This window comes from Zingiber officinale, chromosome 9B, assembly GCF_018446385.1.
Source record: "Zingiber officinale cultivar Zhangliang chromosome 9B, Zo_v1.1, whole genome shotgun sequence".
NCBI lineage: Eukaryota > Viridiplantae > Streptophyta > Magnoliopsida > Zingiberales > Zingiberaceae > Zingiber > Zingiber officinale.
In genome coordinates this window covers 110,592,312-110,609,724 of record NC_056003.1, presented here as the reverse complement: position 1 = coordinate 110,609,724, position 17,413 = coordinate 110,592,312, and the positions used below count along the sequence as shown (strand labels likewise).

Here is a 17,413-nt window from a genome sequence, read left to right as displayed (position 1 = left end):
GGTAAATTGGTCACAGAAACCACCACGCGGCGGTCTGTGTGGCCGAGCGGCGGGACCAGCTAGACGAACTTCGATATCCTCGGGGATTTCGAAATTGTCAGCCAGAATATCAAAATCCCGTTGTTCGAAACGGGATCGCATGGTAGTATACCATGGGCCTAAGGATTGTTCTTCGGGATGAGAGGAACTGGCCATGATCCGGATAGGAGAAATCAAAAAAGGAAGTTCCAAAGACGAAGAAAGGGAATTTCAAAGACTGAAGCTAGGGGAAGAAAGGCGAATTAGATACCGGAAAGGAAGGAGGAAAGACCTAAAACCTTACTGAGGGGAGATGGATCGGGGAAAGGCGCCGGAGAGCGTCAGGAAGCAGCAACAAGATCGCCGGAGCTCCAAAGCGCAGAGAGCAGCAGTAGAGGTAATGGGGGCGTGTGAAGGTGAGAAGGAAACGAAGAGTTTTTAGGGTGAGGGCCGGGCGGCCTCCACCGTCGGATCCAGGTCACGGGAATCAAAGCATACATCTAGCCGTTTATTTCGAATTGCTTCGATCACATCAAAATATCATGCAACCGCCTCCGTACTCTGGTGGCATTGCTCCACGTGGCAGTCAATCATTCGGAGCATTTAATGAAGGTATGATCGACCTTGATGTCGAAGATTGGCGCAGAACGCGAGGAGATCCGGTGAAGGCCATCGTTGATTCATTCAAGGATATTTCCTCGGCTGACCGAGCGGAGAGTATTAGCATGGAGGAGCCGTTCGGCTAGACTCACAGTCCAGTCAGTCGGACTATTCGCCTCCTTCGACTAGACTTGAAAGGGAGGTAAGTGATCCGGTGGTAAGAGCGGCCCCCCCTCTCTCTTGCAATGTCAACGCCGAGTGGAATTCACCGGAGTAGCCGCCCATCCGGGAGGAGTGTGGTCCGACCGGACGGACGACCATAGAAGGCCGGGCCGATGGAATCGAATACCCGGACGGGTCTGGCCGGCTCGCACTTATGGTTGGAAGGCACCCTGTCAAATCGGGGTTCCGACGCTCAGTTAAAAAGGTCATGGACCGAGCTGACCTTTTGACCGACCACAGTCATAAAGCACCCCTGTTTATTAGTCTCCACAAAGCACAAGTAAACCACTGCGGATGTCCGGCCGGATGTTGAGGGAGTTGTCCGCCCGGACGCTAGATCTGAAGCAAAGGGGAAAAGGACAAGAGAGGTCTTTTTCTGACAGCAGGTATGTTTTACGTGTAGGCCATGCTCCAAATCTTGTGACATGGGATTCTGCTGTCCCATCGAGGACATGCTTTGACTGTAGCGATATGGGTCAGGTGAGCTTTCTGACAACTGCATACCGAGAAAAGGACAGAGGACACATATGCACCTCGGTATGCGTGCCCTAACCCTTCACAACTCTATATAAAGAGCCTCAGACTTCGCCGGAGGTACGCATTCAGAGACTTTGGAAGCCACTTCGTTCATCGTAGCTTACCTGACTTGAGCGTCGGAGGGTCGCCGCCGGAAACCCCTTCCCGGCTCGACTTCTGTGCAGGCTAGCCGGAGCGTCGCGCCACCAGTGGGAGGTCTACATCAGCGAGCCGAAGAGCGCCACATGCCCAGCGTCTGTTGACTTCTGGTTCGGACAGGATCATCGTGTAATTTTAATTTGATGATATTTCAAAGTTTGACTATTATCGATACAAATATATAAAAAAATTCTAATGCAATTGCTAATAATTTAGATTTGGGTTCATAGTCCATTCCTTCCATAATTAAAAAAAAAAAGAGTAAAAAGAATATTACCGAGTAAAATAGGATAAGGATGTCTTCTTAGAGAACATGAAAGAGGAAAAAATACATAGAACATTAATGAGAGAATGAGTAGATGTTCAACTAATTATAGAATGAGACGAAAGAAAAAAAATTAGATGTAAGGTCTTATATAGTTATATTATAACTTTAGGATTAGAGAATATAATAATTATAATTAATATGTAATTAAATATAGTTGTCATTGGAATTAATTGAAGAGCAGGAAATTGAAATAAAATAAAATCAAGTAAAATCGTTGCATTGGAATTAATGCAAAATCTGAAACAAAATCTAGAGAGCACTAGAACGGAAATCGAAGCAAGTCAAATTAAAACAAAATATGTATGCATGCATCCATAATGTAACTTGGGACTACACAATATATCTTTTAAATGCAAATATTAGATATTAAATATATTTATTTATTTATAATAAATAATGGGCCTTAAGTTTTTGGGGACCCTAGGCATAGGCCTTAATGATCTATGCCTTGAACCGGGCCTGGGAATATATTCCTCTCTATCTTATAAATGGAAATTATGCATAAGGTGTTATGTGATACGTGGCTTTTCAACAAAGAAACCGATATGGACTACGTTTTTTTTTTATGAATTATTTTTTATATACTTTTGCACTTTATTTTTTTCATTTATCGTTTTACACCTTCAAATTCATACCTTTCTAAGTTTATTATTATACATAAAGTTAAAGTAATATTTATTTAATAGTATTAAAATAGTTTTTAATTTTTTTAAAAAAATTGCTCAAGTTAGAGTAATTTCAATTAAACCAGAATAATTTTGATCTCAAATTAATTTTGCTTTACATACTAGAATTTTAGTAAAAGTTATAGCAATCCTAAAAATAAAAAATATTGTTGAAAATAAAATAAATAATCCTCCCGTTTAACGGATCGGGTTTCGGGACGGATTACCAACATGCTGATGCACTTGGCTTCCGGTACCATTAGAACCGCATTCATGGCATGATCCTGCGAAACATTCCGACCTCAACTCGGACCGGCGTCGCTATCGAAACTCACTCCATCTCTAGTCCAACGGGCGGAGGAGGAGACCGCCGCCAACAACCGCATAGCTGGGTGCATTTGTAACTTTAGACAAAGCCCATGGCGTGTCTGAAAACCTTCCCTTATCTTCACCGCCCTCGCTCTCTCTTCGGCTTTGGATCCCTCTTCTGTTCACCTCGCCTCTCGTCCTCACCCCATCGCCGGCTCTTCGCCACGCCATCCTCCGCCTCCTCCTCCTCATCCTCCTTGCTCAACAGCGCTGGCATGGCTGCCGTCTACATCGTCGAGCATGTGGTCCTCTTCAAGGTCCGAGACTCCACTGAACTGTCCAAGATCGACGCCATGATGTCCGGTCTGCAATCCTTGGCCTCTCTCGATGTCGTGACCCACCTCACCGCTGGTCCCATCCTCCGCCACCGATCCGAAGCCGCCTCCGCCGCCGGGTTCACCCACTTGCTCCACTGCCGCTACCGATCCAAAGACGACCTAGCGACCTACTCCGGCCACCCTTCCCACGTGGCCGTCGTCAAGGAACTCGTCCTCCCCATCAGCGATGACATCATGGCTGTTGATTGGGTCGTCGATCTCGACGGCCCGGTGCTGCCGCCGCCAGGATCGGCGATGCGGCTCACCCTCGCGAAGCCGAAGGAGGGTGCTGCAGCGGAACTCATTGAGACGCTAGGGAAGGTCAAGGTCTCGGCTCCAGCTGCGGTCACGCAGGTGAGCTTCGGGGAAAACTTCTCGCCGGCAAGGGCCAAGGGGTACGGCGTGGGCCTTCTGACGTTCTTTCGTAGTCTAGAGGCGCTCGACGCGATGGATGCAGGACAGAAGGACTTGGTAGATTCGGTGAAGGAGAAGGTCAGGCCGCTCCTGGAGAGCTTCATTGTGCTTGATTTTGTGCTTCCGCCTCCAACTGCGGCTAACCTTTGATGCTTCTTCACCCACAATCCACAGAGGTTCATTCGAAACTTCACCTTTTTATGACACAACTGAGCTTCCTTTGCTAACCACTCAACGAAATAATTTCCTTGGCAAAATTTTATATTTGTGGTACATGTTTCTGGAATTATTTTGAGTTGGTTAAATATTTTGAATCCTCTCTAGTTGTAGTTGTTAAATGATCTTGAACAAAATTGGTCTGAGAAGAACTAGAGTTTTGATTAAATAATACAACTAGCATAAAACTGGCCAAACTTTGTGATTGGAGTTTGAAGCAACCTCTATCAGCAACTTAACGAATGCTTATTCTTGAGAAACAACTTTGCAGTGAAAAAGGATTGCTTGGCAGCCTTAGGTCAACACTGTGTCCTTGTATTGTGAATTATAATCCAACTTCCCACAATGTAGATTTACAAAGACTTTTTACAGTGATGTTGACTAAAAAAAACTTGTTAGAGTGATGGGTTAAAATTTTAATGCTAGCTGCGCTTACTTTTCTAAGTGTTTGGAGTAGATTTTCCTGAGTAATACAGATATTTCAGATAGTTGGGTCCAATATATTGTTAATCACTTTCATTTTAATTCAGTGTCATATTTATAAAGCATAAGCTACCCTCCCACAACATAGACTAACAAAGACTTGTTAGAGTAATGGCTTAAAGTTTTAATGTAACTACATTTGTTTCTAAATTTTTAGATTAGATTTTTCTAATTAATATTGATATTTAAGATAGTTGGGCTTATTTTCCAACTCTTTAAATTAGATTTTTCCTGATTAATATTGATATTAAGATAATCAGGTGCACTAGATAGTTATTTTCTTCATTTGTTTTGATCTTATTAGGAGTTGAATCGTAGAAGGCCATGTTCTATGGTGACTCTTCTTCTCACTTAGTCAAGATGTGAGGGGATAGATACACCAAATAGAACTTTATTTTAAGGATTTAAATCATGTAGGTAATGTCTTAGGCATCCTAAATGCGAAGTGATTTAAGCAACCCAAAATGCAAAGATTCTTTGTTTGTAATGTCTTGACATCTCACTTAACCACGTGAGACTTGGGAGTCTTTTGGAGTCTCACTTAAACACATGGTACTGAAGGGAAGAAATGGCTCATTACTCCCTCGAATTCTAACTCTAAAGATGAGATATTACTTTGGATACCATGTAGGAGTAGGGTGGAGGCCACTTTGTCTCAAATTATTGACGACTTGAAAGGAAGTATTCCTCTCACAGGCATGGGTTGGACTCGAAATGGCCCAACCAGTCAGTTTGCATCTAGCCCAGCACAACTAGAGTGGGCAGTGATCCAGGTCCAGCATGACCTTGGCACTCTGCCTCGGGCTCAAACTTAATGATGAAACAGTATAATAATATTGAAATAATTATAAAATAATAATGATAAACTGAATTTAACAAATACTTTCCAGTAGATTTTGAAGTTGTTTTAGATATAAAAAAGGTTTATATCAAAAAATTTACAAAAGATAGCTTATAGGCTATGGATAGTCGAGCTGAATTGACATCTTTATCATGGATCACTGCATTTTTGCCAACCTGAGACTATGGGCTTGAGGCATCCTATCTTCAAGTTGAATGTTCTTCTTTTCTGGCTATGGGCTATTATTTTTAAACATGGGTTGACGAGAGGATCTTTTTTGACAAGACCAAAAAAAAAACTATGGCAGGTTGAATCTCCTTTTGAGCCTTGTGTGTTATAAGCTAAACATATTTCATGTTTGTGGTTGGTAGGGAATAGGGATCGGAATGCCTTCGGGAAAAAAAATGTGAAGTATAGAGGGTAGAAGGGCTGATAGTTGAAGAGTGATAGTATTTGATGCGTGTTGTGGCACAAGTAAAACTGTAAAAGAGCCAAGAGTTTAATCAAAAGGGGACAAGGTCAAAATGTCAAGCAGTTACTTATGGGCCAAGAAGTAATAGATCTTCAGGTTTTTGCCAATGTGGTTTCTTGGTTTGACAAGTGATACTGCTTGGAAGAAGCTTAATGGCTAGAAAAGATCTTTGGAAGTTTGACCCCAAGCAGTTGGGGACATTGTGATTAGTTGTTACAATAGATTCTATCTGTTTCTTCCCTTCAACTTTTTAATAGTTGAGTTGTACGATACCGATAATGATTTTTGTTACTTTGAATATTTTGATCAGCCTCTACTGTTTTTCAAGCAGCTTGATACGTACAAGGTGTAAGGAAATCTACAAGCTAAGCTTTTGAGTCGACTGCCTCCGTTCTAGTTTGCTTTATACACCAGTTCATATCTACCAAGCTCTGTGCTTGTAGCTTTCACTACGTGTATGATGTTGAGTCATATAGTTCTAAGAGTCCAAAATATCTATTTTTTAAAAAAGTATGTGGTTAATAAGGAAGTTGAGTCATGAGTCTTGGCTTGTAGTGTTCCATTTTCAATATCAGACACAGTTAAAGTGACTAAACAAAGACTTGAAATTACATGTTCTTATTTCTTAAGGAGTAAGAATTGAATGATTCTTGAGTTGTTCTAAATTGTAAGAATAATCCAAATTTTTTAATGAAAGTGTCACATTCTTCCTCTTGCAGGTTGACTCCAACCATTTGCTGGTGATCTGCATAATAAAGGCACTGTATTTTGTCCTTAATCTCTTGAATCTTAGGCAAACATTATTTATGCTCCCAATTTGAGTTTTTCATGTGCAAGATTGTAATCTGTGTTATCCTAATGATTCTGTATTCGCTGCTTGCTTTAAATTGTATGCAGTGATAAAAATCACAAATTTTTTCAACTAAAAGGACAATAAAGTCATCCCCAAGAGTCACACTGCAATTGAAACCCATGAATCAAAAATAAGCATCATAATCACCAGTGGGAGGGAAAGCGAACATGCAATAGTTAGGAATACTAGTCCTCGCGAGGCAGTCGAGGTGGGATTCGGGTAAAAATTTGTTATCGGAAAGATATGGTTTGATTTTTGATAGGTATAAATACTATATCAGGTTATGTCATATTTTTTTGTTTAAAAAAGGTCGTTCGACTAAGATTCATAAGTTTTCATAATTTATTTATAATTTATTCCTTTTTTAGAGGGTGTGAGGCGTAGGAGGTTATGGTGATAGTTTCATCTTACCTTTGTCAGTAGTGAGGAATACTAAAAATAAAAATTTGAAAGGGCAAAAAAAAAGTCTGGCCTGGAGTGACAAAGCCTTGCGTGTGAGATCTGTGTTACTCCGGCGATTATCCTAAACAATATATTCAAAATCTTTAACGACTATTATTTCAAACCATAAATGCATTTGGATGAAAAATAGTGAAAATACTAAAATAAATGGATAATGATGGACGGTTCATCTATAAAGAGGAAAACAGCTTTCCTTTCCCAGCCCGCGTCGGCGTGACTTTTCTCCCATTCTCTCCGCTCTCTTGCTCTCCCTCAACCTGTGTCGTTGGTTCGGGCTGCGCGTGTTGCGAGATCGATGACAGCAGTGGCCGCTCCACTGTCGGGTCTCCGGCGATCGTCACCATTCCACACCCAAGATCGACGCAAGCCCTGCAAGACATGCGTCTTTGCGGTTATGTGAGTGGATTATTCTTATCAATACGGTAGAGATTTTTTTTCCTCGTTGATTGTGTTAACGGCGAAATCGAGATGGAGTTCTCTCCTTCCCGACTTTCGTTTCCCTTCTTGTTCTTTGTCTTCCGTGCCTTTGGTTGATACAATTTTTAGGGCCCTAATCTTTCAAAGTGAATTGTTAGGAAAGATGGATCTGTGGCATCCTCCGATGCTGAGGAAGACGAGGGTAATTCCGGCAGCTTCCATAGGTCCCCAGAGTTTCCGCAGCTCAAGATGTCTTCTAATCAATCTAGTCTGGCGCCGAAGATTCTTAAAATCGACGCTTCATGGGACGGATCGAACTTTCGGTTTGACCGTCCGCAGCCTTCGGATGAAGAAGGAAACTGGAAGCATAAGAGAGCATTCGGAAGATTTATTGCACGGGAGGCCCTTCTGAACGAAGAACTATGGGTGAGCTCAAACTTAGATTGTAGTCGCTGAACGCCATTGGTACATTCGTCTGTTTGTTCCCCCATTTTTGAGGTTTTCTTTTTTAAAGATACCTAACTTTGTTGTCGTCATTGCAGGCGGCAGCATGGATAAGGGCCGAATGTCATTGGGAGAACTCTTCAGATGTTCGGTCTGCATTCTTGCAACTAACTTTGCCCTTCTTTTGTCTTTCCACTATTGATTTTTTTTTGAAAATTTTTGGGATGCAACTGAATTCTAATATTGGATTTTTGTTTATGTGTGTGTGCAATCCAATTTTTGCAGCTCTCTTGATATCTATAAAAGACAATTTGCAAATAAGGTATGAATTATTTTGTAATTGATGACTTTGACATTTGGAAACACCATTTCACTGATAATCTATAACATTTTTAGAGATAAGATGAAAATACTAAATAATGAGGCTTGAATGGAGAAGCTAAGTTTAGGATGGTTATTAAAGGTGATACGTTTAATAATCTCAATCAAGAAGGTGGATGTGGCCATGGTGGATGAAGACGCAAATCAATTCTGTTACATGTTCTACTATGCCTGAAAGTTACTCTTTTTTTTCTGTATGAATATGTATTAATTTACTCTAATTGGTTATTGAGCATTTTATTTCATGTATCTGTAGTTCTTTTAATAATTGTAATTGATTTGAAGCAGGAATGGGTATGATTTTCAGTTTCTTTGAAGTATACGATGGGATATGGCATATCCAACAATTACCCACATCATACTTTTTAGTAATTTTAACATCAAGTAATGTGCATGTTCCTTTTCCATAAATTAGCTAGTGAACCTCATTAACAATATATGCAGAGTTGTATGTTTGAATTTAATTTGAACTAATTAATTACTAGTTTTGTCATGATAACATTATTACTGTCACTTCTATTGGCTTGCCTTGATTTTCTGTGTCTTTTTTTTAGCATGAACTTCACAAGCACTTCTGCTGGTTGTCATTACAGTATATATTCTTATTTTCAAAGGAGAAAGAAAAACAAAAGAACTAGTTTTGAGTTTCATTCACTTCCAGTATCTCAAGTAAATAAAGAATTGGAGAACACATGAGGAATATACTTTTGTATGCACTATTTGAGATAAACACAGTTGAACACTTTTTTACTCATCTGTGATGTACAATATAAGGAAAGGCTAGCTTTTTTATTGTTTTACAAAAACAGTAGTCACTTTTCTTTTCTCATTTTTTGCAAAGGACTTGGATTGCATTTGGGTAGTTAAATTATCTAACAAGTTTATAATTTAGAAATCGATCAATACTGACAAATCAGAATTAACATAGATATCTACAGTTGGTTGTGAGAATATTGCCATCTATTTAGGGTACTAGATCATCATTTTACCCCAGTGTCTTAAACAATATATATCATATTTCTTTTGGGCATTTGAATTTACATGTTAATTAAGTATGATCTCAGCTGTGCCATGTGGAAAACCATTTATGCTGTTAATATAATCTGATGCAGGAGTTTGATGCAATAAAGAAGAGGTGCAGCGCACAACAAGCTGAGAAATGCATTTGCATTGTTGCGGTATAGTAACTTATAGAACCTAAGATTAGTTCTACAATTTTAACAAATCATTAGAAGTGATCTTCAGTCTATGATTTATGAATATTTAGCAGTGTATTATACCATTAGAAATTGTTACTATAAAAAGTCTTCACATATTCGCTCGTACAGGGTGATAGGCTGATAGGCTTATATAGTGAGGGATCAATTGACAAAAGCATAAGGACTATGTAGATTAAACCCAAGTCTATTTTGTTTAAATTCAAATCATGTCCATGTTATATCGGTTTGATTGGACCAATTTTGCTAAATAAACAAACAAGAAGCGCACATGCACACACACACACATTTGTTTGTATTGATTGCTTGGATTGACTCATTTAATATATTATATAATGGATTTAAATTCACATTTTCATGATGTTATATAATATTGTTAAGTAATATTATCTTTTTAAAACATGACTTTTAAATTCTTGCTAGATATAGAATTGACAATACAGATACTTGCAAAATAGATTGGTATTTATGCTTGAGAAACATGGACTGCCTAGGGCCACTTCTATACAAGTTAATCCTAGGGCAAAACAGAAAAACCTAACCTAAACTAGCAATAAAAAGATACATGGATATGAAAAATCTTGGAATCACCATACTGCTCATATCCTAAAATCAAATTTAAGTCCTAAAGAACTGAGAAACTAATTCACAAATATGCCAAACAAGGAAGTCATGTATGTCTATCTCTAGTAGTTTCTTCTACCCCTCACGTTCATGGACTGAAGATGTGTCATATAGAGTTTACTCTTCAAATATACAGTATACTGGAGTGGCTATATGTTGAAAATTTCATCACCTTTACATTAACATTATTTTATTGGTAATCATAAAATATTTTCCTTGCTTGCAAGAAGAAATTTTGATCTTTTCGCCTTCTTAATGTGATCCTTACTTTGTCCCTTGTTCCTTGATTGCACCTTTTTCGAACACATATTTTCCCCCCTACTTTAGAAGCATATTTTAAACTCATTTTAGATGCTATATTTGGAGCACTTGGTTCCTGGTCTTCAATGGAGAACAAAAGAAACAAAATGCTTCCGATCAATTTAACTTCATGGCATCATAACTAATTTTGTTAAACCCACTGATTCTAACGTGGACTATAGATAAGGTGTCCATAATGCTTCAGTCTCAGCTAGCACTTAATACAGGATGATCCAAAACTTTTGCCAATCAAATCCAGCATGTCCTGTTTTGAAACTAATTACAGTCCAAAATGATAAATCAAATCAATGGAGACATCTCTACTCCTGTATGTTAATGCAATTAATTCATTCTCTTTTCAATGTCAAATAAATAGGGGATTTGGAATGGGTACTAAGTAATATATGTAACAAGCCCAGCATTCTATGGGGATATAGCATGAGAAATCTGCTCAAATGTAGAAGATGGATGATCCTCGTCTCAAGCGTAATCTCTGTTCTGTGGCCACATCCTATTTTTCTGCATATGTATTCCTATCTACCATTTTCCAGCTCATCTAAATTGAAACTTAGTAGTCCATATGACTCAGAGCCAAGTGAAATCTAATTTAAATAGCTGTGCTTCCTTGCACATTTATTTCAAGTGGATTGCATCCCTCCCATTCAATTGTTTCACCATGGTTTCTGCTTTATCATGTAGCAGGTAAAGAAGGATGATAAGAATTCTAAGCGCACTGCACTGAGCAGCATTATTGGGACTCTGGATTTAAGCATACGACAACTGTTGGTTGGAGAAACATTCCCTCTAGTATGCAAATTATGTTGTTCCTGGTTGTTTGTTTTCTTCCTTTGCTAAATTCCTTTAATAAGCTAGTGCTTAAATCGTTCAACAGGAGCGCATAAAAGAACCTGCATCCTGCAGTATCTACCGAGCAAATCAACCAAAATATGCCTACATTTCTGATTTGTGTGTTTCCAAGTATTATCGCCGCAAAGGCATTGCAACAAACATGCTACTTTTAGCTAATGAGGCGGCCACAACATATGGTGAATCATGAGCTTTCATCTAGTTTTTCTTTTCTTTTGTTATTTTTTTTTAAAGTGCGTACACGTCCCAGCAAGAATATGGCAATAGGAGCTAGACAGATCTGGGATTTTTTGTCGACGTCTTTATCTTATTTATACATTTCTTTGAGTATGCAAAGGAGGTTTGATATTAAGCTCTTGTTCATCCCAGGTATCAAGCAGATATTTGTGCAAGTGTACAGAGATAACACGGGGGCTCAAAAGCTTTACGATCAGATAGGATTTCGGGTATATATCCAGTGCTGTCATTGCAAACCTTTGATTCTCGCCATCTTAATCCTTACACGCATTGTACACCCCTGCAGGTTGTCCCAGAGGCTGACGGTCGTTTAGTAGCAGAAAACAAACATTTGCTGAGTTTACAGATCTGAAGATTCTTCCTTACTGATTGATTCCTTGATGTGAAAGTCCGTTACTGGGGAGGCATCATCCAAAAGTTACTGGCTCATTCATTCACAACCATCTTATGGCAGCAACTGTAGATTCTCTTTCTCTTTCTCTATCCCTATTTTTTTCTGGGGGAGGGTGAGGGAGCAGTTGGAAACCTACAAATCTGTAGTAAAGGAGTGCATGTGCATTCATCATCCATAGATTGAAACAGCTTATATAGTTTTTAAGTTTTCAGACCAAAAATTAGTTTTTGCATCAAGCTAACTTGGCTGATTAATCAACAACATATAGTTATTTTGCATATTGTAATAGAGTTCACAATTCACCACGTACACAGTGTCACAGCCGATGCACGAATTTGCAATTTGGTGAGCACCACATAAATCATCTTCGATCTTGGTTACTTAAAGCTAAGCACTTTATAATTCGACAGTAATTAGAAATCAACGGGAGAGATCTTCCTGCCTTCCAGATCATTCTTCACCCACTGTCCCTTCTTGTTCCTCAACTTCTCTTCGAGCTCCCTGGCCGCGGCCGCAGCGTTGGCGATGGCTTCCTCCTGCACCCGTGCCATCCGCCGGCTCCTCCTCCCTGCCGCCTCCTCCCTATCGGCCTCCATCTCCTCGAACTGCCGCACCCAACGCTGTCGCAGTGTGCAGGCCGTGACCAGCGCTAGCGACTGCATCAGGAACATCCCCAACAACAGTGCCGCCTCCACCCGGGCCAGCGCCCGCTGATCCCGCGCGCCACGGGCTGAACCTAGCAAGCGCAGGCTGGGCCCGGGCCGAAGGAGGAGCGTGAGGAAGCCTAGAGCCTGGCCGACGGATGCAGCGAGGACGAGAAGGAGGTGGGCGGCGAAGCAGGGGCGGGTGAGGTGGGAGGAGAGGAGGCTGAGGAGGGCGGAGAGAGCAGTGGAGGAGGAGACGGCAAAGAGGGTCCAACCAAAGGAGGTGGGGGAGGTGCGGAGGAGAAAAAGAGGGGCGAAGGAGGCGGAGGCGAGAACGAGGAGGAGCAGGTTGAGAGAGGAGAGGAGGAGGGCGTGGAGAGAAGACGAAGACTGCGAAAATGAGCTCCTAAGCTTCACATGAGCGTCAGTAGAAGAAGAAGTCATTTTGGTTGATCTAGTCTTTCTTGTTCGTTGGCTGTGATTTGTTGGTTGGAGTCGGATCGGAAACGGTAAGAAGTGGTTAATATAGAAGAGATAGGTGGAGCCTCCTGGTCTGCGAACGTTGGAGCGGAAGCAGCTTAACGGCTATGGTAAGGAATTTGGAATCGGAACCTTGAAGCATTTTTCTGCTTTGAACTGTGCATTGATTGTTTTCAAGTTGCTTTTGTTGTTATCTTTTGTGAAGTTTGAACACGAATGGGCGGGAACAAAAATATATCTAACTATTTAGTGAGAAACGGTTAGAAAGAGCCTAGACACAATTATAAAATTATTGTTATATATTTGAGTCGTGAAAATACTCTTGTAAAAATATAACATAAAATTACATACAATCAGGGGTGGATTAACATTAAGACTAGTGGGGGCTATACCCCTCGAGAGGAGCAGTGGCCAGTGATAGATCAAGATATGTCCTGAGCTCTAGCCTAGCCCTGTTAGACGGGAAGTAGCTCATCGGTAGCGGGATCGATGAGGAGAAAGGACTGAGTTAAGAGCTGACAATGGGGGATTTGGAAGTAGGTTTGTTGATTGCGGGATTTGGAAGTAGGTTTGTTGATTGCGGATTCCGATCTGAATTCATTTATGTTTTTGCTTCGATTTTTTGTTTCAATCCAATAAAAGGAATCAAGGGAAGAAGCCATGGAACTGTGGCTTCTTCTCTTTCTACTAGCTCTATTGTGAGATCCATTCACATATTTGAAATTTTTGTTTATTTGACAAGTTGATTTGAAGATTGTGGTTCGAAGGAAGAGCTTTCATTCAGTAATCGTGCAGGTTTTATTCTTCTACTTATTTAATGAGCGGTTGATCTAAGAATATTGAGCCGATGAATCGTCCACTACGAGTGTTTTTCAATTTATTATGGTAGTCAGTGGAAAATTTCTATGTGATCAAACTGATTACCTCTAGAATTAGTCGGTATAAGTTGGATGCTTAATGTTAGTTAAAAAAAATTTATATGAGAGATTATTTCTATATTAACAAAAAATTATCCTAAAACTTCTTTAAATAAGTGTCTATAAACTACTTAAAGGTATTAGAGAAGGTTAAGGTATATGTTTGTGCTCTTAGCCTATATAAAATTATAAATTATCTTCATGATTTAAAATATCATTTGAACTATTTCAAATTATTTATTTACTTGAAGATTAGAAAAATAATCCCCTTGTAGTTGAATTGTTCACCACATGATCTATTCTGCTTTTTGAACTTATCTCCTGTGTTTCTTCCTTTCCCTGCTTCTTCGTTGTCATCTTTGTTGATTGACATATGCACTTGCAGGTGATCGGCATTTGCTTGGCATGACGATGGTTAAAAGCAAGTCCATGAGTCTGGTGAATGTCAATGAGGACTTCCCTCTACGACCGCTCAACCTTGAAGGGTCTTTTCCCATCCCTCAACAACGGTGGAATATGTTCTTGAATCCTCTCCCAATCCCACGTCACTCCCCAAAAACTCTACAGTTTTCCTCCATCTCTTGTAGCATCCTAGCTCCTCTCTATCTTGAAATTGTTATCGATTGAGCATTCATTTACAAAAATTATCACAATTGTTATCCCACCATCTATAAAAATTAGAAAACACCTACATAATCAGTGTTACAAGAACTAGGTCCTACACCAACTTTAATCATTAACGACAAGTATCCTACTGCAGATAGCCTTCACTATTAAAAACAAAAAAAAAACAAGAGAAGATAAAGTAGCCACTAATACCTAGTCTAGTAAAACAGAACTCACAATTCGTAAGCTTTTGAGATGCGAAAGTTATCTTCAACTCTACCACACTCTTCATACAAGATGCTTTAAAGTTCTCTGGCACTGTATCTACCTTCTCCTACCTTATGGCACATCCTTGGAGAATGCCCTAAGTGCATCGAGAAGTGCAATATCCTCTCCTGATCTCCAAGTTTAGCCGCTCCACCATTCTCCTTCGTGGAATCACCATTCTCCTTGGATAATGACTTTGCAGTGCCTATCACACTATACAACACGTGCCGCCCTCGAAAAACTTCTACGATCTTCTCCCGACATCGTGGCTCACCGGTCGAGGGCTTCACGATCTGCCTATTGAGAAGCTCAAGTCCACATTGACTCGTACCCGCAAAATCTGGCTTAGTTCTATGTTGTGCAGTCGGACTACAGGCAGCTAGCTCAGAAGTAAACGTTCGCGGGAGCGTAGCCAGGATTTAAAATCACCAGGGGTTGATCAGTGACAGTTTCCGGAGATCGGAGGTGGCACAGGGTCGGGGCAGCTACGGTTGGCCGACATTGTGTTCCAACAATGGTGGTCGTGGCTGAATTGTCACGATAAGGCAGAGTCGACGTCGCTTGCAATAAGGAGAGCAGCGGAAAGAAATTCTCGACGAGGAGAGTAGTGAACAGTGAACACGATCTACCAAAAAAAAAAAAATTGTTGAAGGTCCGTAGAAACCAATTTTGTTAAAGAAAAAACCCTTACTAGTTAAATTTCCTTTTTTATTCTTTTTTTTTTTTTTGAGACTACCATTCAAAAAAAAAAGTGTTACTTCTTGTTATCATTGCGGTGGTGGTTAGGGAAGAAGGTAATGATGATGTAGCTGGGACAGTGACTACAGTGAAATGATTGCACAAATATCGCTCACTATTAGAGAAAACAGAAATCATAGTTGTACTTTCCAATCGTTGTCGAAAGTCTAAGAGGAGAGATAAGGAAAACAGTGTCGACATCAACTATTTGTATGGCAGATTGAGCAGCGCGTAGTGAGTGGGATTATGAATCAGAAGGGGAAAATTTTAAATTAATTAAAATTATGGTAAACTCAAATAAATTTTTAATTTTAATTTTCTTAAAATGTTTGGGCCAGCTGTGAAAAGACAAGTAACTGTATAATATGCAAAATTAAGGATTAATTGAAAATAGGATAGAGCTTTAATAAAATTTTATTTTTATGTTTTTTGAAAAAAGTCCACCCTAGCCAAGGGTGGCTCTGGCTTACGTGCGCCCACCGACGAATCCACTGCCGAGTAGCCAGGTGGGGAGTCGATGTGGTGATTTCACATCTAACCACAACGCAAAAGTCAAACCTAAAACATAGCATTTGGGAATTAATATTAATAAACAAACATAAAATTGGAACAAATTTTTTATTTGATTTCCTTTACCTACATCCCAAATTAGGGTATAAGAAAATTTTCTATTTCATAAGTAAGATTAGAACTTACTCTTATTGGTGCGGGAAACATCCGACGATCGAACCGTTGTTTTGATAATGACAAAGGAATTCATAGTTAAGGTTATGTTGTTATCTAACAAGGTTCATGGAGTTTGCAGGAAAATCCTAAGTGGTACTTAGGCAAAAAGTCCTAGCTGCGGTTAGGCAGGTGGAAAACCCTAGGGGGTGGTAACCCTAGGTCATAGGGAGCGGTAACCCTATGCGGAAAGTCTTGGCGGGTCAAGGGCTTCAAGCAAAAGTCCTAGGGGTGGTAACCCTAGGTGGAAAGTCCTGGTGTCGCGAACCAGGTGGAAAACTGGACGAGCCGGGAAGCGGGAGTCCAGCAGAAAGTCCGGAAGCATCGAGCGCCGAGCAAAAGTCCAATCGATCTGGAGGATCGTACTGGCAACAGGTAAATCTCCTGAATGGAGTAGGTGAGGACGCGTTCCCCGCAGAGGGAACAGTAAGCGTCGGGTCGACCTAAGACTTTCGGTTGGAAATCCGAAGTCAGACCCGGACAGTCAGAAGACTGTCAAAATATTCTATTATCTGTGCTAACTTGGTTTTGCAGGATGTGTTTGTGGACTAACATATTTTGCAGGGCCAAAAAACTAGAGTTTAGCCTCGGAGGAACAGTGTCCGAGGCGCCTCCATGGAGCTTGGAGGCGCCTCGGGTGCAAGCCGAAGCCAGCTGTCTAGAGGAGCTGGAGGCACCTCGGATGAAGCTGGAGGCGCCTCGGACCAAGGCTGGAAGGCGCCTTGAGGAGGCTTGAAGGCGCCTTGAACCAGATAAGGTTCGACTTGGTCTGTGCTGATCCACCCGTGCAACTTGGCGGGCTGGAGGCGCCTTGGATAAGCTTGGAAGCACCTCCAGCACAGTATAAAAGAGGGGTTCGAGGCAGCACTCAGCACAACGAATTTCAAGCAATCCTTACGCTGCAAGCTGCTTACGAGACGATCCCAAAGTGCTGTAACAACTTACCGACGACCCAAAGTTTCAGTTTCCATTTTGCTGTTGTCGGTATAAAGTTTACTTACAGTTTATTTGTACTTAGCTTGTAATAGATTTTACTAAAAATAGTTGTTGCCCACCGTAAACGTTCAACGAGCGTGGGTCTTGGAGTAGGAGTCGCTCAAGGCTCCGAACCAAGTAAATCTTGGTGTGTTTCTGTGTGTTTGTCTTTATTTCATTTCCGCTGCGTTAAACTCTCGATTGTTTTACGATTCTGAAATGAGTGAAAGTCACGAGCGTTATTCAC

The 17,413-nt window shown here is 40.6% G+C and overlaps 3 protein-coding genes across 10 annotated transcripts; 2 read left to right on the top strand and 1 right to left on the bottom strand.

The window, feature by feature from the left end:
- The first annotated feature begins 2,783 nt into the window (after window positions 1–2,783).
- LOC122024373 (stress-response A/B barrel domain-containing protein UP3-like) lies at window positions 2,784–6,498 on the top strand. 3 transcript variants are annotated; one of them, XM_042582991.1, is made up of 2 exons: window positions 2,784–3,784; window positions 5,952–6,310. In XM_042582991.1, exon 1 carries the CDS (start codon window positions 2,928–2,930, stop codon window positions 3,756–3,758), a length of 831 nt encoding a protein of 276 aa, XP_042438925.1. In that variant the 5' UTR covers window positions 2,784–2,927; the 3' UTR covers window positions 3,759–3,784; window positions 5,952–6,310. The 3 variants fall into 3 exon arrangements, with proteins under 3 accessions (XP_042438925.1, XP_042438926.1, XP_042438924.1); XM_042582992.1 differs by having other exon boundaries at window positions 5,931–6,264; XM_042582990.1 differs by lacking the exon at window positions 5,952–6,310 and adding an exon at window positions 6,340–6,498 and having other exon boundaries at window positions 2,792–3,784.
- Window positions 6,499–7,067: 569 nt separating this feature from the next.
- Window positions 7,068–12,020, top strand: LOC122024371. Of its 6 annotated transcripts, none has more exons than XM_042582985.1 (9): window positions 7,068–7,357; window positions 7,511–7,778; window positions 7,895–7,947; window positions 8,082–8,118; window positions 9,290–9,355; window positions 11,021–11,125; window positions 11,211–11,364; window positions 11,555–11,631; window positions 11,709–12,020. In XM_042582985.1, the coding sequence occupies exons 1-9, from the start codon at window positions 7,083–7,085 to the stop codon at window positions 11,772–11,774; spliced, it is 1,101 nt and encodes a 366-aa protein (XP_042438919.1). In that variant the 5' UTR covers window positions 7,068–7,082; the 3' UTR covers window positions 11,775–12,020. The 6 variants fall into 6 exon arrangements, with proteins under 6 accessions (XP_042438919.1, XP_042438917.1, XP_042438920.1 ...); XM_042582983.1 differs by having other exon boundaries at window positions 11,018–11,125; XM_042582986.1 differs by having other exon boundaries at window positions 7,115–7,331; window positions 11,018–11,125.
- Window positions 12,021–12,063: 43 nt separating this feature from the next.
- On the bottom strand, window positions 12,064–12,978 carry LOC122024374. The gene has a single exon (XM_042582993.1). The coding sequence runs from the start codon at window positions 12,902–12,904 to the stop codon at window positions 12,230–12,232; it is 675 nt and encodes a 224-aa protein (XP_042438927.1). The 5' UTR covers window positions 12,905–12,978; the 3' UTR covers window positions 12,064–12,229.
- Window positions 12,979–17,413: the final 4,435 nt, after the last annotated feature.